Source organism: Molothrus ater, chromosome 2 (genome assembly GCF_012460135.2).
Source record: "Molothrus ater isolate BHLD 08-10-18 breed brown headed cowbird chromosome 2, BPBGC_Mater_1.1, whole genome shotgun sequence".
NCBI lineage: Eukaryota > Metazoa > Chordata > Aves > Passeriformes > Icteridae > Molothrus > Molothrus ater.
The window spans coordinates 30,247,400-30,270,579 of NC_050479.2; the positions used below are offsets into that span (position 1 = coordinate 30,247,400).

Below are 23,180 nucleotides of genomic sequence, written 5' to 3' on the forward strand. Positions count from 1 at the left end.
AGTACCCACTGAACAAAGCTGTAAGTTTCAAGATGTATTTCTGCACCTTTTCCAGGGTGGGCACAATTCAAAGCAAGCCATATGCAAACTGCTCCCTCAGGGTCCCTTCCCCTCCTTGTTCTCCATCAGGACTCCATTGCTCCTGCCTCCACCCTCACCTCTCCTGCCTCTGCCTTTCTGGTGCAGCTGTTCCTGCTTTGAGCTCTCATGCACACCTGTGCCCAACCCCCTCCCTCAGCTATGTGCACTTTAGATGAAACTAATGAGGTATTACACTGGTGGCAAGCAGGGCTTATATTTTACAGTGCAGACACCCTCCTCACTCACAGACAGCAGAGCTCTTCTACTGCCACCCTACAATTAAGCAGCTCTGGTTTTTTCAAACAAATGGAAATGCTTCCTGAAAAAGTACAGGCTGTCTGTGGAGGCTGGGTGTAAGAATCTGTGTTACTGCATCCATCCATAATTAACATTGGCTTTCACCACTCAGAGCCAGAAGAAACCACATCAGAGACCTAATGCAATTAACAGCTTGCCAGATACTACTGGCATTACCACTGGTAAAGGCAAAGCAAAGCAAGGCCCTCTCTTTTTGAATAGAAAGCATCACCATGAAATGGTTTAATTTTCTTAAGGGTGAAGGAAGTTAAACATTATCAAGAAGTAAGCATGTGTACCAACTTGTATCACCATCAGTTTGGCCCTAAATGTTCAGTGAAGGGCTGTGTTACAGCTGTAAAACACCTCTAGGATTTTACACCTATTCTTTAAACCACCCTAACAGACAGATATATAGATCAAAGAAATATAAAACCATTAACACAAATTGCTACTGGCAAAACAAGGCAGATCAGAGAAATTATGAGTCATCTTTACTGACACCATATGATTTCTCTCTGCCTTTGGCCTCTCACAGCCTGAAAGTTTACATTTGCACAAGTCTTATCTTTATCAGAGAATGTTACACAGGAATTCAAGCAGAAATAGTGTTGAGGTAAAAATTCTTATCTGTAAATTCTGGAAATAAAGAAAATAGCATATAGGAAGACAAGGTGTTGGGAGAGCTATTTCATTGACACAGGTATGCAGGAAAGAAGACTGGGGCAAAGGTGCTGTTCTGAGAAACAGGAAATGCTGGACATAACCCCAAAAGAGAACTAAAGCCTTGGAAAGAGCTATAAAAATGTAAAAAAGAGAGGGGACAGTGTTACCTTTACAATAATCATACACTGCAGGGCAATGGCCAGTTCTCTTCTTCTTAAGTTTTTTAAAGACCGGCATGTGCATTTATAATCTGCCAAGTTTAGGGATACTAGATAACTATGTATGTAACATACACAAGCATCAACTATTAACATTTCGATAATGAAAAAACTAATTCACAGATTCTGTGAAATTCCAGGAAACAAACACCACAGAAAAGCCTTGGCTAGGGGTTGCAGCAGAGATTCTACACTGCAGCAGGCAACAGGCAGTGCTCAAAGCCTGATGAAGTGTGGGATCCTGACTGTCTGATACCAACACAAATTATCCCTAGTGACAAGAAGACCAGACAGACTTGGTCAGCTGACATCTCATACCCAGCTTCTCTCTGCAGTAATCACTCTAAACAAAGCTAAGTCTCAGAATGGGAATTGTTCCTCTATCCTTTTCTCTTCTTACATAAACTGATGACTGAGGCGACAAGTCATCTTACACAACACACCTTAATCAAGCCCTGCAATGATACATTGGCAAGAGCCTGAAGAAGATGATAATTTTTTCAAAAGAATACTCTGTGTGCACCAGGTGTACAGTGCAAGGACTACTACAAGCTCCCAAAAGCTGCAAGAGATGCACCAGCAGGGTTTGGAAAGGGCTGAAAAGAACATCCTGATGAACTGTATGAAGCCCTTCCCAGACAACCTGTGACAGGAAAAGAGGACACAGCCTCAAGCTATGACAGGGCAAGCTCAGGTTGGATACCAGGAAGAACTTTTTCACTGAAAGTATGGTTAAGCATTGGAACAGGCTGCCCACAGAGGTGATAAGAGCTATCATCCTGCTAGAGTTCAAGATACGACTGGATGGGGCACATAGTGCCATGGTCTAGCTGATCCAGTGGTGTTAAGTCAAAGGCTGGACTTGATGATCCCAGAGGTCTTTTCCAACCTTAATGATTCTGTGATTCTCAGTCTAAACTGTGCCATCAGAAGCATATATGTACCAGTGGGAAATCATAACAAAGCAGAAGCAACATACTGTAAAAAAACACAATAATAATCAGGTCTTGCAACAAAAAAAGATGTAAGCAAGCACTGAATAAATGCAGAGAAACAGCTACAGTTTTGGAGATGCATTATCAAAGGCTGAAAGCTCCTACTGGCACATTACATTTCAGGAATGGCAAGGCAAGAACAGGTTTGCATTACCCCATAAGGCCGCACACAGGATCTCGGAATTGAATCTCTTCTTGTATTTGCGAATCTCTGGGGTGTCGCTCTGTGGCCGTGTGTTTGTGGGGTTCACATTGACAACTGATCCTTTCCGTGTAGGGTCTTGCCTTATTGCCTCTGATCTCATTGCTTCACTAGAAAATCCTACTGAAAGAAAAAAAAGTAACGTGCATGTAATACCTTCAAGTGCCGGATTCTGGACATAGATTTTTTATATTATACAAACCAAATCAGTAACTGAGAACAATGAGAGAGTCCTAATTTTTGTAAGAAATGTAAATGGAAAAAGAAAATAAATTATGCAATCCATTGCAAAACAAATAAAAAGCAGGATGGTAACATTCTTAAGTACTTTAAAGAGCCACTGAAGCCACTGAACCCTTTTTTAATTGTTGTCTTCAGCTACTTTACTTACCCACAGAAGTCACAGTTGTCCCACTAGATGGAGAAATCTGTAGTAATCTGGGGTCTATAAAAGGTGTAAAGGAGGAGGAAGATTTGTGTTTCTGGAGTGTGTTACTAGCGGACTGAGTCTGCAATGTAAATTTCAACTTTATTAATATTAATGACAATAAAAAGCATGGATAACAAACACCAACATTTAAAGGCACTATGGAATTATGCTACAGAGCCTCCCCAAGCTTTTATACTTCCTTTATAGATACACAAAGCACTGCAGGCACCACACCTGAGCTAGATACATATGCACACTACACATGTTACAGCAAAATGCAATTTGCTGAATTGTCATCCCTGAACCTCAGCTGCTAGCAAAGCTTTTTAATACAGACCACTACAATCAGGCACAAAGCAAGGGAATGTCTCTCCTTTTGACAATCTGCTTAAATGTATGTATACTGTTTTATCTGCAAGCTGCCCACTACCTACAATTTTTGAATTTATGAAGCATCTCTGAATTGAGGTAGTTAATTAAATTATGAAGTTTGATCTCTTGGCTTGTGCAACAAAATCAGAACCATCTGGGATCAAGCATTCACTTCTATGATGGGTTATGTTTCAGTGTTCACTACTGTTCATTCTCCCTATTTTGTTTAACCTGAGCCTCTTGCCAGAAAGCTGCAGCAGATTCTTCCACCTTTATTTGACAAAGCAACATATTAAACCTGTATCGAACAAAGGGGCTCATTAGTGTGGAAGGTGTAGCAAACAGTGACATGACACTATGAATATGTAGTGGATAAAATCACTGGTGCTTGCTGAGTTATGAAGTCTAAACATGAAAAAACATAAAGAAAGAAAGAAGACAAGTGAAGCAATGAACTGTTAAAAGTGGAAATGGAACAACTTAAAAACCCTTGCCAGTTTAGTATTATAGTGACAACATATCATACTGAAGCAGAATGGGACAAGTGGAAAAAAAAAGTGTGTATATATAAAGAATGTGCATGTGGTAAGTTATACTGAACAGTATTGGGTTTTTTGCTCAGTTTTATGCAAATATTGTTACAAGACACTTGTTTAGCATCAACTAATCTTCAACCTCTAATCTTCCTAAGCCTCTACAGAAAGAAATAGCAATGGGTCTTTGGAATTTATCCCTGCCCTGAACAGCCCAACACCAAAAGGCTCCTTCATCACCAGGCACTGCCACAGCCCCCACTTCCCAAGCTGAGTTACCTGAACCCTGCTTACGTATCGCTTAGACCAAAGTAATGAGCAAGCACATGTCTGGATCAATCAACTGATCTCCATAACCTACAAGAGTGTGCTTTTAGAAAGATCAAAGAACAATGAAGCACAGCTGGAAACGATGTATAAAGCTAAATTAATTTCCAGGAGGAAACTCTCCCTCCCACCCACCTGCTATGTGGTTAAGAAGCATTTTTGATTATGTGGTAAGCATGTGCATTGCCATAAACCTACCCAGCTCACTGCAACCTCTCCTTATCACAACACTTGCACGCCTCCATGGCAGGACTCTACTCTGAGAAGCAGCAGAAGTTCTTTTCACCAACTTTCACTCACCCTGTACCACCCCCTGCTTCAGAGGCTCTCCTTGTAAGCCAGGCTGGCCGCCCAGCCAGGAGTGGAGCCACCAGACAAGGCTCCCCGCTCACTGCTGGGGCTGGTAAGGGGCAAACAGCCCTTTGTTCATTTGTACATGGATTAACTCCTCTGCTGCAAGGGGCTAACACATGTGAAGGACCAGGCTTTCCCACCTGCACTCAGTAAAGGAAGGCACCATCCTGGGATCAGCCCAGGACAGCAAGAGGGAGCTTCCCCCATGGTAAAGCCTTCTCCACCTGGATATAATCAGTGCTGGTGGATAACAGTCATCTTTACACAGCTGCTTCTCAGAGTACACACATACTTGGAAAAAAACCCAAAGATTTTCGCCCATTCATTATTCCAATATAACAATACCTCAGGCTTTTACAACCCTCCCAGGCAACACCTGATTTGTTCACCCAGCCCACATGGCAAGCTTTAGTGAGCAAAATCCCTCCACAGCCACTTCCTCTCCCATTGGGTAAGTCTCAACAAGCAGCTCCTCATATGTGTGGAGAAACTAGTCCAGCCTTTACTGACAAAGCCAAAATTAACTGCTAATTCTGAAGAGGCACATTGCTTGCAATTAGCCTGCTCCCGGAATAAAACAGAATTAAAAAGATATTGGCTTGAAAATGCAGTAGTCAAGTTTAGTTTAAAATGAACGCCATGCAATTAATGACTCACTAAAAGGAAGCAAAAATAGTAAACTGGCAAGTTTGGCGTGGGACTGCTCTAGAGTTAAGGGCTTCTTACACAGAACTGAAATGTGTTATTTGGGAGGTGGGAACAAAGGTGACAGAAAAAAAAAGCAGGGGAGATTGGCTGGAATTCCTTTGCAAACTAGCTACTAGGCAATGCTGCTATAACCCTATGAAAGCAGCCAGCTGTGGTGTAAGACATACCTCATTAGTAGTTAGCTTGTCCTGGGGTGTCTGTGGGGACATGGTGGGTGTCGGCTGGCTGGAGGATGGGGAGGAGGAGGTGGAGGAAGTGGAGGAGGAATGGCTTTGCTGTAAGAGATCTGGCAAGAGGTGAATGCGACCGGCAAAGCCATTGCTCTCATGATGGCTGGCACGCTTTTTGTCAACTGTACTCTGTAGAAAAAACAGGCACACTTGTCTTGCTCAAGTGCTGCTTAAAAGTCTATATCCCTAACAACCTCTCTCCTTCTCTCCCTCACTTCCTACCTTTTCACTTTTTTTTTTTAATTTTTTATTTTTTAAAAAAGCTTATAATCTGTGCTTTGATGCCTGCATGGAAAGGGAAAGTGGGCAGAGCTACTAGAATTCATGAAATTCCCACCAGCAGGCAAATGCTTGGTTCATGTGGTTGACTTGCACAGCCAGTTCCACAAATTAAGAGAACAGCAACTGCGCTGCTAAGTCCAACACCACAACAGGGACAAGCACATTTTTGGGGGTGGGGTGAGGATTTTTTTCCCTATTGTTTAGTTTAAAACTAACTTAGACCCTATACAGATAGCAGTTTGGACTTTCTGGAGAATCCCTTCAGCTAACTATTTAAAACAATAACCATGAAATCTTAATTTTCAAATAAGAGGACTCAATTAAGAAATTGGCATTCAGTTGTGAAACTCAGAAATGCGATTACTGAGGAAACTCCTATAAGCTAGCACGCTCATTAACACACAAGCTCATTTAAAACCAGGGAACCATTATGTTTCAGAGGCACAAGAACACAATAATTTCAGAATCAAAGGCAACAACACAGCACTCTACTCTGTCCACATTCTCTGCCTCACCGCCTATTTTGCTTCTCCCCACACCAACTCTTGTGTGAATTTGCATGTACATGTGTGTGTATGTTATCTAGGTGGTCTGTATGCCCTAAACTACAGGTTCAAAACAATTTAAAAAACCTTGAGTGCTCCCACCCCAGCTCCCTCCCAGCCTTACTCCTGAGATACAGATTTGGTTCTGTGCTAAAACTAAGCTTTTGCTCCAGGTACTTGCTCCACACATCTGCAGCTTTTCTACCCTTCTCTCCCACTTGGAGATATTCTGTATGGTGCTGCCATGAGTGTCACTGGAAAGCATGCAAAACAGAAGCAAGGGTGAAGAGCTACACTCCTCTTTGCATGCATCAAACATCTTGCTGATCTGAAATTCTCTACAGCTGAGTCTTGATAATACGAACAACAAATATAATGTAGAAACAGCATGGGTGAATGAGCGAGTGGGTTAATGAGCACAGAAAGGGTGCAGCACTGCACAGGGAAGGAAAAGCAATACCTGTCGAACAATTAAGGTGCCCTCCTTAGAAGGAGTCAAGGCAGGTTCACTCTCCACATCATCATGGACAATCATGGTTTTTACTGACTCTGTTTCACCATTGCTCAAGTTCAACGTTGACCTATTTGTTAGACAAGAAATAACTGGAGTGAGATAACAGCACTAGTGCCCTGGCTGTCACTGCCCTGCATCAAAGCATACTCAGAATTAATTTGCATTACAGCCAGAGTGGAATATTTACATAAGCTGCCTAGAAAAGCCTCTCTATGAAAAAAAAAAGGCAAGATATTGTTAAACAGTTTCTTGTTTTGGAACAAATGATGGGAGAAGAGGGAAAGGACATTGAGAAGACTATCTTTAGTGTTTGAATATATGAACATATGAGGCTGCTATGTCTTGCTCATGGATTGTAGCAATCTGAAAGAACTAGCATACAAGCCAAAATGCTAACGTCCTTTTCCTTCAATTCCCCATAAGGCAAAACAGATGCAAAACACCGTTAGAGGGACTGACACTGCTCGGACATCATCAGGTCCAGAAGTAGATTCATCTGCTCCTTCTTGTTCCATATCATCATCTTCCTCATCTGTTGTCCCTGACTCCTCACTCGAGGATGAGTAATCTGTTACTTTATGTGGAGGTCGCACATCCTCTACGGCTCGCAGCTCTTTCGCCAGTGCAGTTAAATCCTGTTGGGAGAGGGAAGAAAAAAAAAGTTAAAACTGATGTTGCAAGTAAGAGAGAAGAAGAGTTTGCAAGACAAACCCACAGGATTAGTGTCCAAGTTTGTTCACCTCCGTGTTTCCACTGCCCCAGCAGTACTGTTTCCTTTGACTTACTCATTCCTAACAGTTACCAAAACTCACTTTCTCATAAATTGATACACCAGAAAAGCCAACCTAAAGGGGTCTTGCCATATCATAGAAAAATGTGCATACTCTTGAAACCCAACCATCCTGATTTATGACTAACTGCAGTATCATAAGAGATATGGCTACTGAGGAAAGTTTCAAGGAAAGATAGAAATACTGTGAAAAACCAATGAGCTTCCCAAGATACAACTGGACACAGAGCTGTAATCAATTCTAATAGCAGCCAGATGTAGAAAATGTCAGAAATCTTTCACAGAAAGTAGAAACATTTAAGGTCTTACCACTTCTCCCTGCACCATTCAGCCCAGCATTGGCACATTCAGGTCAAATGCACGATCATTGGTCCAGCCCCAGGAAGGAAGCACAAGATTGAAAGAGAGAAAGGCATGGATTAGGAAGGAAGAAGTCCAGAGAGCAGAAATCAATCCCAGAAGCAGTGCAAAATCTAATGTTTGCAGTACTGATGTGCACAGGCAAGTGCACAGGCAATTGCACAGCCCAGAACATGCTGCTAGACCCAGCTGATCAACATCAACTCCAGCTGATGTTCACCCTGATGGCACTGAACGAAGCTCTCAGTGTACTTTTTGTCAATCTACCTGAAAGAGAAGGAGGACAGGGGAGGAGGATGCAACTTACAGCAGGCTTGATAGGTCTGAAGACTTCCTTTTTCTCTTCGGGCTTTTTAGGTGCACTTTCATGGCGCTGTGATGGCGAACCCTCTGATTTGGATGACGCTGCACGTGCCAAGACCCCAAAAGGAACACAGAACAAAGCAGATTAAGCACGGAGCTAAAGTATGTTTTCTTACTTCACTCTGGAGTGAGGAAGACATGGGAGGTGACTATTAGGGGTGTCTGACCACAAGACCTAAGTTTCACTGGTTCACCACTACGTTGTCCCTGAAGGACTATACAAAAAACACCATAAGCTGTGATTTGCATAGGTGCAACTGACCTATGTCTGAAGCCAAAGTAAATGGTCACAACAATTGTAAGTCAAAGAGCCAAGTGTGGCCACAAGCTGGAAAACCTCCATCATCATACAATGTAGTCCAGCTGAGACCTATCCATGGCAGTGTGCATGCTGTCAACAACCACCACCAAGTATCAAAATGTGCCCTTGCACACATGAGGAAGGGAGGGAGCTGTGAGGGCATGGAGACTGGGCTGTTTGCACATAGGAAAGTGCAGCAGTGCCTGGATGTGAATTCAAGAACAATGAAACAAACAGTTTGACAACAATTTCTGTGCCTGCTGCCTTTCCCAAGCAAGGATATATGGCCAAGAGGGTACAGAAAGCCAACCCAACTCTGACACTGCATGTTCAAAGGTAGTTTCCTGTGAGGGTTATCATCTTTAATTACTGAGTGCTTCACAGCTTCATAAAATTTGAAACACACTGTTACAGAGGGTAGGAGAAGGACTTACATCTCATCCTGAACCGCTCTCCAGACCCGCTCTGAGAGCCAGGGTGGGAGCCAGGTTGTGAGCCAGAGTTGCTTGAGCCAGAAGAACTGCCACTGCCTGGCCTTGGTACAAGCTTCTCCACCCTTTCCCACAGCAGACGAGGCTCTATATTGCTGTAACAAGGGAGGAAAGAAACTCTTTGTCACACACACTTCAGTCCCAGATTCCCTGCTCTAAAGTGAAGCATCACTCTCTCTCAGTGTTTTGCTAATAACTCAACTGAAAGAACACTCTAATGCTGAGATCAGGGCATCAGTAATGCTTCACAACCCAGGCAGTAGCTCCCTTTGAAATAACTATTACCGTATTTATGATGGTCAAAAAAACGTTTTGGTGGGTATAAGCTACTCCTTTTATTTGGAGTTATCTACCTGCCTTTCTTATGTATATAACCTGAAGTGGACAATTCTCTCAGCCTGCATGCAGCAGGTTTAAAATTGCATCAGAAGTGTCCTAGGTACTAAACACAAACCAAAAAGAACACCAGAATATCCTCACCCCTATCCAGTGAGCTAATTCCACGGTGGGCTGCCCATGTTGCTCTGTTGAGCTCCAGAGTCAGCTCCCTCCTCCCCCTTCCTGACCTTGGGTGCTCTGTGTAACAGCCCAGGGAGGCTTTTTCCCCCTCTTAAAATCTGGTTCTGGCTAAGAGGCCAGAAAATTTCTGAGCTCTCTTCACTTTAGATGTTACAAGCCCTCCTGCTGCCAGTAATCCCCACGGTATTCCCAAGCTGACGTGTTGCACCAAAAGGCAAGATATTCATAAACAACCACATTTGTTCCAAAATTTGAAAGACATTTGAAATTATTGCAAGAATTACAGGGTAGGCAACTCAAATGAGAAGAGGAAAGAAGAAATTTTGTCAGCATTTGTTGACACATGTGCCACATCAAGAGAAATCAATCATTACTGAAAAGGGATCCAACACCATCTTCTTTTCACATCCTACAAGCATTGCCAAAAGCTGTCTGGAAATGCCTGGCTTCCCATATGCCTTTTCCTTCCAATTCAAGAAAAGCAAGGACACATAGTCTTACAAACCTCGTGGAATTCCTTTGACCTGCTTGGTTATTTTGCTGGCCAGTGCCCTGCAGCGGGGAATCACGGCGGGACAGGACTGGTGATCGGGACGTTGTTCTCACAGGTACCTTGGGAGAAAAAAGGTTCTGTTAAACCCATGAAGAGGACAGACAGGACAGGAAGATAAAACTTCTCCTGCCACAAAATATATTCTTAAGATCTTAACAACATGTTCTAAGTACAAGCTAGCATCAATGACCAAAAGCAGTGAACAAACACCCACAAAGCCAAAAGCCTTAGCTGTGATGCTGTTCAGAATTTGAATAGAACTCGATGTTTAGTCTTAACATTAAATAGTGTTTAATGGTTATCACACGAACACGTACACGCCCCGCTACCCTCCCAACTACTGAGACATCTGAAAAGAATATGGCATTTTGACTGAAGCAGGGGAGGCACAAAGCAATTTGCTGAAACAGCATGAGAATTAGGAGAATAAGCTCAAGGGAACCAAACAAATGCCCGGGAATGGATCAGCAGAAGGCAAAGACTGGTGGGGGGGAGCAAGAATATACTCAGAAGAAGCAAATCCCAGTGGATGGGAAGGGGGATGGAAGGGGGAGAGGAGGAGGAAATATATTGAATGTTTCCTTTTTGTTCAGATCCATCTTAATTTTAAATAAGTGTATGATTCATAGTTTGGGTTACAAACCAATGAAGAGGAATATTAACTCTGAGCAATAACCTCAGGGATATTTTGAATTCTTTCCTGAATATGGTAATTATTTGTTAACTTTGCATAATAAATTGTTTCTCTGAAATAGCTGCATTCTATTAATAATTACCAATTTTATATGAAGCTTCAATATTGTACTTCAGGTTGATTATCATTAACCCATTGGCTGAATACCTACATTAAGAACTGCCTTCCAAAATACTGTTACCAGTGCTGGCACAAGGGCACGGTCTTCCCAGTGCCCAGGGCATCACATCCTTAAGAAAACTGTAATTAATAATAAAAAAATAGCACACATCTGTCTTTCTACTCCTTACCCTTGGAGGCACCTCGTCACTGTCTGATCTAGCCCAAGCCTTTTGGGTGGGGTCGGGTACCTCCGACTTAGAGTCAGAACTCTGATTAAGCACTTCACTGCGTGAAGGTGGATATGGGTCCTGGGAACGAAGATGGTGATGAGCAAATTTGGGAGAAGGGTCACTGAAGGAATGGGATCGCGAGACAGGGGAAACATTGTTCTTGAGAGATGCCAGATGGGACCACTGTACCTTACAAGAAAACAAAACATAAAACATTCAATGCGCTCAGTATAACCGGCTTTCCAATTAACACAGAATAAAGGCAGGTGGGGCAGGCAGAGACAAATTGGTTATGGCATTAGGTAAGCGTGGGGTGGAATCGATGCACTTAAAAGCAAGGCAAGCGCCCAAGGAACGTAACAGACTGAAAATACAGCACATATGCAATTTCTGTGTGATGCGCTCTCCACACACACGTACACTGGTGCCCAGAGGGAAAGGAGATCCAATATCTGCACCATGAGCCTGAGTTCAAAGGCCACTCAAGACAGAAGTCACCTTCTGTTCCCTGGTCTTCAGTGGGCTTTGGCCAGGTCTCATGGTGGGCTGGGAAATTTGAAGTGGACATCCAATTGGAGCAATGTACAAAATTAAAGAATGCTGTAAATTGGGTAAACCAACAGACATTTACTTTTTCTAACAAATTCAGGGACTGGATACAGCTTGAAACTTTTGGAGAAAGACCATAACACAAAGCCTTTATTCCTTTACAGTTATTGCAATATATATAAAAAACATAATATATATTGTATATAGTATACATATGTACAATGCATATTATACTTACACCATATATGTACCATATACTGTACATATATACATATTTATACACAAAATACACACACACATTTACATGCACACATATTCAATTACACACACTAAGAAGGCATAACAGTGACTAAGGAGTTAAAACTCCATTAGGATTTCCACTGAAATCCATATTCCCTTCAGCCTACTTCCTCTTTGTGCATAAGCCTGTGTTTCAGAGTTAATTTCTGAAACTAAGGAGGAGAAAAAGTCACAACTGAGGAACATGCTGTTTTCACTCCTAATGATTAAGCAAAACTTTGCTTTCAATCCCAGTTTCAGTAGGCTGGCTGTATTTGTTTTTACGTTATTATTATTTCCTCAATTTTAATACACACAGCTGTTGAAGAGCCTGATTATCCTTAATAAGAGTGAAAGACACAGACTTTAAAAGTAATTGGCACAGAGTATGAAGATACAAGTCCAATATTTTGAAATAGTCATAGAGATTTGAATAAAAGCCAGGAAATAATGAGCAAGAGATGAAGTTCTGTCCTGATTTCTCCCACTCTTCCGTCTGTTCATATTCTCCTGTTGTCCAAAAGAGTGGCAATACCTAGTCACAATCAGGGATGGTTTTAGCTTGCACTGTCATCAACAGACTTTATGAAAATTCTGCATGGAAACAGAGGAACTAAATGCAGAACTCTACAGTTTAATTTAGCATACCTACACTTCTCAGAATTCATGGGCTATGTCTAACTTTTAGACAAAGGTTACTTTTTCAATTCATGCCATAACTCCTATGAGATCAGGGGTCATGATCTAAAGGCTCTTGGTTAGAAAACAAAAGAACAATGGCTACCATGCAGCTTAGTGGTTTCAACCTCTTCTTGATTTTCCAGGGGTGGTACAGAGTTTTATTTAGCAACTGCAGGCCTACTGACAACAAACTTGCTTTTCTTAGACGTGTTTTGCAAACTCTTTGAAACAGTGCTCACACTGCTAAAACCCACTTGTTTAGTTAGCTTTTTTCTGCAAGAATTTTAAAAACCAAGCAAGTGCACTTTTTTCCTGAGCATCCTTTTTAGTAGTAAAAACCTTGCACAGAGCAAATTCTGAATTGCAAAATGCTCTGCGACTGCCACCAGCATTTAACTCACTGTGTCACTGCTGCACAGATAATAATGGGGTACAACAGTTCTAGTCTAGCTCTAACATGAAAAAACCCAAACCAAAAAAATACACCAAACCCACAAATCCATCAGTTTATCAATAAAATCAGCAAAAATAGACATAGAGCAAATCTACACAATAAGCTGTTTTGTGTAATAGTACTACCCTTTACAAAAGGCTTTTTAAGTGCAAAGATCTGCGAATCTGAAGGAAACACGTTAGGACTTCTGCATTCCCTGCAGGCTCACCAAGATTTTCCTGGGCACTTACCTGGGGCTCCATTGGCCTCTGCAGGGCAGGCTGAGCAGGTTCTGAGTTTCCATTGGAAAAGGACTCTGATCTTGAAGGCACTGGTGGCTCCAACACTTTGCCCATCTGTTTAGACTGTGCTTCAGGGGAGCCCTGATTAGTTTTTCTAAATCTCTCCTCCACCTAAGCCAAAATAAATGGAGGTTAAGCCTTGAGTCAGTAAAACCAATTACAGTAGAAATACAAAGGGGAGTACCACCTTTTCTTTACTACAAAGAAAGCAAATACATTTGGGGTTTGGCAGGATTTTTTCCATACCACTTTTGCCAGCAAATTCACTGAGTGAACTACACCAAAGCTCCAAGTAGGCTGATATGGATAATCCATACTAGGGAGAGAGGAGATACAGGAGGTAGCAAGATGTGAGATATGATGAAAGACCATTATGGGCCTTCTTTCTGCCTAGACTAATTTTCCATGAGTACTTTCCTCACAGATAATAAAAAAGATATACCTAAACAGAAACAACTTTACAATATAAAAGTATTTCCCACTGCTATCCCTTACTTTAGCTGTCCACCTTATGCAAGCAATGGTTTTGGATTATCTGCTTTCCTGTGCTTTTCTCTTCAGCAACAGAAGAAGAGACAGGAGATGTTTCTCTACCAGGTAATACTGGAGTCTCTTCAGCTTTAGGCTCAAAAGTGTAGATCTTATCTCTCTTATCAAATACTCTCAGCACAAACTCAAAGGCTGTAGAGGACAGTCCCATCAGTTTGTTTCCTGTTCTCAGGAAGGTGTAAATTGATCTTATGTTAACCTCAAGAGCTTGCTGAGGGGAAGACTAAATCAGAATGTTCTCAGTCCTCAGCAGAGCATCAAGCAAGGTCCCCATGCAGAAATGTCACCTCTATCAAGGCCACAACACTGACAACAAAGTGAGACATATGAAGGACAATAGATGGAGGGAGGCTACAGGCAGAAAGGAAACAGCCTCTCATTTCCTAAGAAAGTCTGTTGCTAGAACCAAGGCAGCATGTGCCAGGTAAGCTGCCTCTGAGGAATGCTAAACTCCCAGTATTTTATCAAAGCACCAAAGATCAAACTGGAAGCTTGGGATGATTAATTTGCTTTAGCCCTTGTGCCCAGAGCACAAAACCAGTATTGGGATGATCTCCTAATGCTCCCTAGGAGTGATGGTCTGGAGAGACTGGCCTCCAGAAGACAGGCAAGTTTCCAGACTCCTCGCCTCAGGTGGGCTCCTCTACAAACCCAACCTGTCTCTGCATTCCAAAATTTGAGGATAGTACCAGGTTGCCTATAGGGACAAGCAGACAAGCTTCTGTTAAGGTCTACACAAAAACACAATGTCTTGGGAAGAGTACAACAATAATGGAGGCAAGCATCTTCACCATGCAATCATTTTCACCACTGTGTTCAACTTCATAGAGGCATTCTTTGAAGTCTAAAAAACAGGCCAGACTTCTTGTTATGAATAGAATAAGGAAAAGCCTCAAGTCTTTCTGTCTGAAGCAACAGGTTTTCACATCTCTAGCTGTAGATTATAGGAAGTTTCTTCTACAAAGCACATAAACTGCATGAGCGACATGTCCTCAAAACCAGACTAGTGGCAAGGAAATAGAGTGCATTCCTGGACAGAAACAGGTCCTATTCCAGTCATCTGACTGTCTGTACCTGGAAGTGATATTAAGTTCTAAGCTCCCTGCTGTTTCCCTAAGCCAATCTTAGAATTCCTTTTCCTCATATCCTCACTGCTACTGCAATGAGGAAAGAAAACTAATCACCAATAAACTTTGCCAAGCAGGAAGATCAGTCCACTTCACCTTACCATCCCAATATCAGCATCTCTGTAGGTGGACACTTTTTCTGGCTGAAAGTATGAGGCACAGAACACTCATTCCAATTCACTGTTTTATGTAAAGAATGATGTCAGAGTTAATGCCTGCTGCTAGGATTAAATTGTGCCATTCCCACTGCCAGGTATCAAGACCTTATGGCTATCCTTCTATCACATTTCTTTAAAAGACTATTACACAATGGTCTCTGGGAAGATCTGACTACTAATCAATTTTTCTGTCTTTACTCTTTTGGGCTAGAGCAATCACAAAAGAAAGACTACAACAGGAAAAACAACTGAGTCAGTGGTTCTCCTAAAGGATGGAACACTTGAATCTTTTTCTCTCCTTTTCAGCTCTGAGAAGAAAATGAAGCAGATACAGTTCTGCATCCCTCTAAATCCCAGCCAGCATTCAGGCTGGACAGAAGTGCTAGACTGGCTATGCTTTAATTGAGGTGGGCCAAGAGCATACAACAAGGACAAGAGGGCTGGTTCCATGTCTGCACCATGACATACCAGACAAGTCTGAACTTCTTCCAAGTAAGAAAGACACATCAGATACTGCAACCATCAAACAGAATGGATGAGATAGGGCAAACATAGTTTTTTAAGAACCTGGACAACAGCATCTAGAATAAAATGAGTTTGTGTCCACCAAGCTCAAACAATAGTACTTCAAAGACTAAGAGGCACTGCTGGATGAAGCTGAACCAAGAGCTATTTTATCATGTTTAGCAGGCCTAACTATATTTTCTGTTCTTGTTCCAAAATGTATTTATCTAGTTCCCACATGCAGCTGATGAATGCCATTAAGAGCTTGGACTAACATTGCCCAGTCTGGTGGTTTGTGGGCAGTATGGTGCTCAAGGGAAACACAAGAATAAGATCACTGAAAGAGAGCCAATATACATCAAAGAGGTGTTCACTTGCTTACCAATGTTATTCATGGACCAGTGAAGACTCACTGAAAGACACAGCACTTCAGATCAACTTGTAAGTGCCTGAAGTCGAAGAAGGCAGCACCATAGAGTTTCAAAAGAGTGGAACGTGATCTCAGAAAAGAATACTTAACATTTCAGAAATGAAACTAATGAAATTCAGGTTTGTGTTCGTGAGAAGGAAATTTTGAAAAGTGTAAGTTAAAACACCAAATGTGTACAAATGTGCTGAGTGTTAACATCCATCATAGGTTTGTGCTTTCCAACTGCCTCTCAATTTCAAATCACCAGTACTTGCCAGAGACACAGACCACTGGACCAACAGTTCCTAAGAAAGCATGTCTGATGAAGCACAGATACAACTTCCTGACATGATACTTCCAAAACCAGGCCCCTTAGTCTGCAGCCTTCCAGACCTTCTTTCCAACTTTTACACCTCAAAAAGCCTGAACTCCAGTGATTGCAGCAGAAGTACTCGGAAGTTGCCCGAGGGCTTGAAAACCAGTAACCAACAGTTAAAATATCCTGCTCCTTATGGGTGGTGCTTTGGTGTAGCAGAACTGCAGTCATGCTGATGGCAGCAGGCAGAGAAGCAGTTAGCAGACTCCTGTTCACTAGCAGGACTTACCTCACGTGCTCTTTCAGCAGGTTCATAGTGGGATTTTGGCTCAGGGGTATGATAGCTTTGTTTATTTCTTTCTTGCTGCTGCTGCTGTTGCTGCTGCTGCTGTTGCTGCTGCTGCTGCCGCCTGTGGTCGTGCTGCAGTGACAGGAGGTAGGCTTGCTCCTGCTGCAGCTGCCGCTGGAGTCGCTCTGCCTGCCGGTGCTCCTCCATCTCTCGCCATCTGTATTCCTTTGAGAGAACGGGGGAGGAATTCAAGACATGACACTGACTGTAAGGTGGACGTGTCCCTACCAATCCCATTAAAAATGCACCTTTCTGGTTGCTGTTTTGTTTGTTTGTTTGTTTGTTTTATTGTTAACGTGTAACCAAGAGCTAAGTTAGACCCATATGACTTGTGTCTTATGTTGGGAAAGTCATGAGTGTACTGCTAAGCTTGACATGATTGGAGAGTTATGACAAAACTGATTTTTATTAAAGGGAAAAAAAGAGTTGTTTATACTAAATCCAGTGTTAAGTTCATAAAACAATGATTTAGACCAACACTAGGCCATTGTATCCTGGGGTGGATTTACATATCATGTGTGCTTTTGATCTGCAACACAAGCACTCTAGTTCTTCACTGAATGCCAAGGTCTGTTCAGAAACTCGACCACCACACCAGAACTGTTCCACTTTAACATAAAGCCTCCTCTTATTGCCCAGAAAGCAGTGTGACCATACAGCACTTCTCATATGTGCCTGTCAGCCCACAACACTAGCATAAATGGCCTTTTAATCAAGCTCCTTTGTTGTCATACTGTCAGTGCAGCTGTGCCCGACTGAGGGAAGCCTAGGACTGGCTGGATAAATGGATCCTATAGCTACTGAACAAAACAGATACAGTGCTTTACCAGTAACATGGCCTGCTCCTGGAGCAGCTGCTGCTGTAGAATTTCCAAGTGCCGCTGCTCCTCTTCTAGCTGTCGCCTGATATACTCCTGTCACATAGAAATTACCCAGCAATAAATTTATTCAAAAGGAATGCATCAGAACCCCCTGGGTGGAACACCACACGCTACTTCCCCAGTTCAGCTTTAATGAGAAACTCACTTCAGGATGGATTAGTGCCTGCAGAATAATTTAGGAAGCTCTGCCTCCTGAGCATGACATTTTGGCCCCTCCTGTTCTGAAATGTGCACTCCTGCAAATGTTGCCGGCACAGGCCAGTGCTCATTTATGTATTTTGGAAGTGGTTTCAAGAAGCAGCAAAATGCACTTGAAGGTTTTGGTAAGTTAAAACACAGCAAGTCTGACTCAACACAGCCAATACAAAGTCACATGCAAGTTGTATTAAACATTAGTGTGTTGCACTGGTGCGATGAACTGTTAGCAACAGCTAGAGCCAGGCATAGTGTAGGCAGAGCTGGAGCAAGCTCCCCCAAACGGGCTCTGCCAAGTGCAGTTGGGACCTGCCCTGCCGAGTCTCCCCTGCCGCCCTCACCAGAAGCCTCTCCTGAGCAAACACTGCCAGCCTTGCTGAATTATGCGATGGTTATGACACAAACAAACATCCACCAGGAAACAGAAATTAGACCAAACTCGCTTGCTCTTGCCATCTAGCCACCTCTTCACCTGCAGCCTCAACAGATCGAGACATTTACCCTCGCTTCACCTAGCCCCTAGAAGAACTCAAACTCTGAAGCACCAAACCCAAGCCGGTAACATCCTATCATGCAATTAATGGAAGTATGTAACATGTGCATGCGCACACACACAAGCACACGCACACATTTACAGTGTATGCATAAAGAAATTAATGGATCAGTGATACAGTGATGGGAGTTATAGAAAGTCTTGTGACAGACTGATGAGATACACCATACTGCTGTTACGCACATTGGCTGAGCCACAGTTTGAGTTAACAAAAATTCTAAGAGGGAACGTGTCTTTTCTTCTAAAAAAAAGAATAAAAATTCAGAGTGGTTCAGCTTGGCCACACCAATTAACCATTTGTCATTACTGGCACTGTGCGTAATTAGCATTTCAACAGTTTAAAAAGCAGCTGGGGGAATACCCGGTGTCTGCCCAAAAGCAAATTGCTATGCTGTAATTAGAGATTTTCCATATATTTATTCCCATTGGTTAGTCTTCTCTCCTTTTGACTCAAGAATCTTGGAAACATACACAAACACAATAAAATTTCCCAGTAACACAATCATCAGTGATCTCAATACAGTGAATTTATGTAAGAAAAAAATAAGGTATGTCAGGCCAAACCCAGCATTCCTGAAGTTAATGGGAAATTTACAATCAATCAGCCTCTAGGACAGAAGTTTTGGCCCTTTATTTGCAATCAGCATTTTGCAGTACATGCACAGTAAGTATTGCTCTGATTATCACCCTGATTGAAGTTATTAAAGGATTTTAAAACATGCAGATTTCATGCATGAATATAGCAGCTGAATTTCACAGTTTAACAAGTTTCTCAGTTGTACTTTCAATGTGTTAAGGGCACACTGGCATAACTTAAGATATACTTGCTGCCTGAATGGGCATACGTTACTGATTTTAAACAGAGTAAGAGAGGGAAATTGCATATTGAAGTTTTAGGATGGAAAATCCTCTGCAGCTCAAAGATTCCATCTCAAATTCAGAGTATTCAAAGTTCATGCCAATGACCAATTCTGTGTGCCAGAAGTTGACACACAACAGAGCTACCCTTCTCTTGGGAGGCCTTCTGATCAGGGGCATGTCCTGCAAGAACCACTGATCCAGCAAGACAAGCCTAGAAACAGTTTTCAGCCCCAGTCATGATTTTGCCAGTTCTGGTGATTTTAGTCCAGCCCAGGGGCATGAACTGAATTTAGAATGAGTACTGCAACAAGACTTCTTTTTTTGAGAGAATATTGAGGCTGCCAGAATTTTCCATAAAGCCCTACAATCCTATGTTAGTACACTTGCTGTCAAAAACAACGAAGATGAAAGAGTTAGTGTTACATTGCCTCTAAGCTGATTTAGGCTTACTACTTTTTTAAAAATTAAATTAGAATTTAGAAGAAACAAACATATTGCACATATATCTGTATCATGGACTCACCTGCTCCCTTTCTACCCTCCTCTTTTCCTCCTCTGCTCTTCTTCTCTCTTCCTCCTCCTTACGCCTCCTCTCCATTTCTTCCAGACGTCTTTTTTCCTCCTGTTCTCTCCGCCTTTGCTCACGCTCTTGTTGCCTTCGAGCTTCCCTTTCTCTTCTTTGTTGCTACAAAAAGGGAAAAGAAACCACAGAGTTTTACTTTTGTTGTTATCAAAGAAAGAGGTGGGGTTGTTTTCTATGGTGAAGAGCGGGATTTACCAGGACTAGCAAGCTCTGCAACTGAGTGACAAAACAGTTTATGCAAGTGCTCCCTCCACCAGGAAACCAAACTCATACCCAGCACACATCTACCCCTAGAAGCAGCCTCACTTAGACTCTCTGGTTTCTTCATGCACACACACAATGTCATGCACCATATTCCTGATGACAATCGAGGTGTGGAAACTCACTCCTCTCTTCAAGAAAAGCTAACACAAACCCCAGTCCTCAAACAACTGTTGAACTCAGAGATGACAACTTTCTTGACATCAACAATCTACTCGTTGCCAAAAGGGAGTGATCAGCCCTACTAAATCAGCTAACTCAAATGCCAACTATCTGAACTTTCCCTAAGTAGCTTCTCTCTTAAAACAGTTGGTCTGCTAAGAATTTTGTAGTGTTGGCCCAACAATCAAGCTTAATTTAATGCACTGCCCAAAACTTTGCCTAAGAGAGAAGGAAGGCTGGCCAACAGCATCTCAGCTCCTCCCAAAACATCAAATGCACCTTTAAGTAAAAGAGGAAAAGCAGCTAAGTAAGATTTACACTTACACAGATAAGCTTCCACACATGACCCAAATACAAACAGGTGCTGATTAGGTATGCTCAAGTCTGAAAAGAACCTGGAAAACAGCTCTAGAAAGCATGAACTGACTCATTTATGTCTATGGAGCACCATATATGACTTCAGAGAAGACATTTTAAATGCCCATGTAGTCGTGACCAATTCTTCCTGCACTCCAGCATAAGCATCCAGTTACTCCACCTACCTCGAAATCCCAGGCAGCCTCCCACAACTGCCTAAGCGTCAAAAGGCCCAGCTGTCTCCTGTTCAACCATCAGCTGGGAATATCACTACATTTACTTTCTTTATAGGTTTCTATGACATACTAAAAAAACATGGAAGAAATTTAAACCAAAAAATAGCACAAACAATTTTAATCCCAAGAACAAAAATGAAAACCTACATTGGTTTTTCCTTATCACATCTATGTTAAGGTTAATACTATCCCAAATTTCTGTTGAAGCAAAGCTGCCACGGATTTGCCTATCTTAAGGCACTTCAAATAGTCCAGCAAGAAAGAGCACTCACACTAAGCTTTACTTTGGGTTCACAAATCCAGTTACTGGTGTGAGTTTCATAGTTGTGCTCAACTGAAAAAGCAAAGGCTGATCTACACTTGCTGTGTTACTTCGTGGGATGAGCTTTCTCCTGCTTGGAACATTTTCCTGCATTACTATGAAGGAACTGAAATATCAACAGCCTCTCCATCTTCTGGAATCTATTCTGACATGACAGTGGAGAAGAAATACTGGAGGGGAGGAAAAAGATGGTTCTTGGGTTTTCTGAGCTCTTCTGCCAAGAGAAATTGTGGATGTCCCATCCCTGGCAGTCTTCAAGGCTAGGCTGGATGGGGCTTTGAGCACTGAAAGGTGTCCCCTGCCCATGGCTGGGAACTTAGAGCAGAATGGTTTTTAAAGGTCCTTCCTACACAAACCATTCTGTGATTCCACCAATTAGCAGCACTTAAATAATACAGGCTGCTTTCCAATTCTCTTTCATTAACTACAGTTTGGGGGAAGATGTGACTTTCCTGGAGACCACTGTTGAAACACACCCACGCTGTAACTATCATGCCCTCTTCCCTGGCCCACGGCATCATGCTGGGTTCACTACCACCTTCCTGTGCCACAAGACAAACTCTTTTATCCCCCACACTTTCTTTCTGGATCTTCTCAGAAACACAGCTTCCTTGTTCTTGCATCTCTCCTAACTAAATCCATTTAGCAGCCTTTTCACTCGTGCTTAAGCCAACTCTCTTCAATGAATGTAGATATAAAAATAGCAAAAGCGCTGCAAGGCAGCTACGGCACGCGGTGCATTTCATAGGTTTCACTGCTTCCCCTCCTTCATTTTTTAAGCACTGTAAAAGGATTAAGTAGGCACTTTTATTTCTAAATATATGCCTCAGTGTCAAGCAATTTCTACATTTAAGTCAATATATTCAGGTCCTTCTTGGCTGATCAAGTCTGACAGGCTTTTGTTTAAGAAAACTAAGATGTGAAGTACAATAATTCTGCTGCCTTGAGGATGCAAGAGACAGCACACTGCTGACTGGTTAATATAATATGCACATTTATCAACTCAAACAATATTGTGTTGACATTGTTAAGTGGATATATTGCAGATCTCAGGATGGCATCATTCTCACTACAAGGAAGACGGGCAAATTCACTGCTTCTTGAATTAATTCAGAAGTATTTGGCAATAATTATAAATAACTGAACTTAATATGAGGGAAAATGAGCTACAAACTGATTAAGAGAGCCAGTTTCTCTTGGCAGCACAAAATAAACAAAATCAAATGTCAAAAGATGAGATTTTTGATGAAACCTTGATCCAGATATCTAACTCGGCACATCAGCAGATATTTATTACCCACCAAAGGAATAGGGGGGAAAAATGGATTTAAGACAAATCTCACAAATGTGCTACCGTCTATGTGCCAAAGTAGGCAGGGAGATCAGGATTTTCAGCATCACTTTCACCTTCCCATCAGACACTGTCTCAGCCTCCTGCCAGGTGAGTGGGAAGGGCTGCAGGAGCCTGCACCAGCACTGCAGGAGCCTGCACAAACACACTGCATGATCCCCTTATTCCCAGCCCTAAATGTATAATAAAGGTTTCACTTCCTTTGCACGTGGCCTTTGAAACCTCAGCATCAAACCAGTGGTCATAAATGAAGTGCAATTTACTTTTAACATGCCCAGGGAGAGGAAATCTACAGTGACAACCATCTCTTGGGTCCTAGTGCACATCTTGTCAAAGCAATGCCAAAAGTGGTTTGTAGCAAGTTGAGTTGACCCAACCTGGCTTCAGAGCCAGCCCTATACTGACTTTCTTGCTTCCATCTGTTGGCACAAGGTTGCCTTCCTGACTGGCTCTAGCAACTCTTCTATGAGGACACCAAAACCTGATCATTGTGTGCCTTAGGCCTGCCCACAGGACAGAAATGGGACAGGGAAAACCTGTTAAAATCAATGTCATGTTTCTACATATAAAAATTTGCCTTCTAAATTTAGTTTGTGTGATTGTCA

The 23,180-nt window shown here is 42.2% G+C and overlaps 1 protein-coding gene across 1 annotated transcript in view; it reads right to left on the reverse strand.

Annotated features, from left to right (window-relative positions):
• Positions 1 to 23,180, reverse strand: part of MAP4K4 (mitogen-activated protein kinase kinase kinase kinase 4) — a 166,535-nt gene that overhangs the window by 17,601 nt on the left and 125,754 nt on the right. Inside the window, exons 13-26 of the mRNA XM_054518253.1 lie at positions 19,827 to 19,988; positions 17,641 to 17,727; positions 16,754 to 16,978; positions 13,351 to 13,512; positions 11,116 to 11,346; positions 10,084 to 10,190; positions 9,003 to 9,154; positions 8,212 to 8,309; positions 7,854 to 7,862; positions 7,214 to 7,389; positions 6,701 to 6,821; positions 5,351 to 5,542; positions 2,851 to 2,968; positions 2,412 to 2,582 (exon numbers count right to left, since the gene is read on the reverse strand). Coding sequence (XP_054374228.1) covers positions 2,412 to 2,582; positions 2,851 to 2,968; positions 5,351 to 5,542; positions 6,701 to 6,821; positions 7,214 to 7,389; positions 7,854 to 7,862; positions 8,212 to 8,309; positions 9,003 to 9,154; positions 10,084 to 10,190; positions 11,116 to 11,346; positions 13,351 to 13,512; positions 16,754 to 16,978; positions 17,641 to 17,727; positions 19,827 to 19,988 — 2,011 coding nt within the window. The remainder of the gene's footprint in view (positions 1 to 2,411; positions 2,583 to 2,850; positions 2,969 to 5,350; positions 5,543 to 6,700; positions 6,822 to 7,213; positions 7,390 to 7,853; positions 7,863 to 8,211; positions 8,310 to 9,002; positions 9,155 to 10,083; positions 10,191 to 11,115; positions 11,347 to 13,350; positions 13,513 to 16,753; positions 16,979 to 17,640; positions 17,728 to 19,826; positions 19,989 to 23,180) is intronic.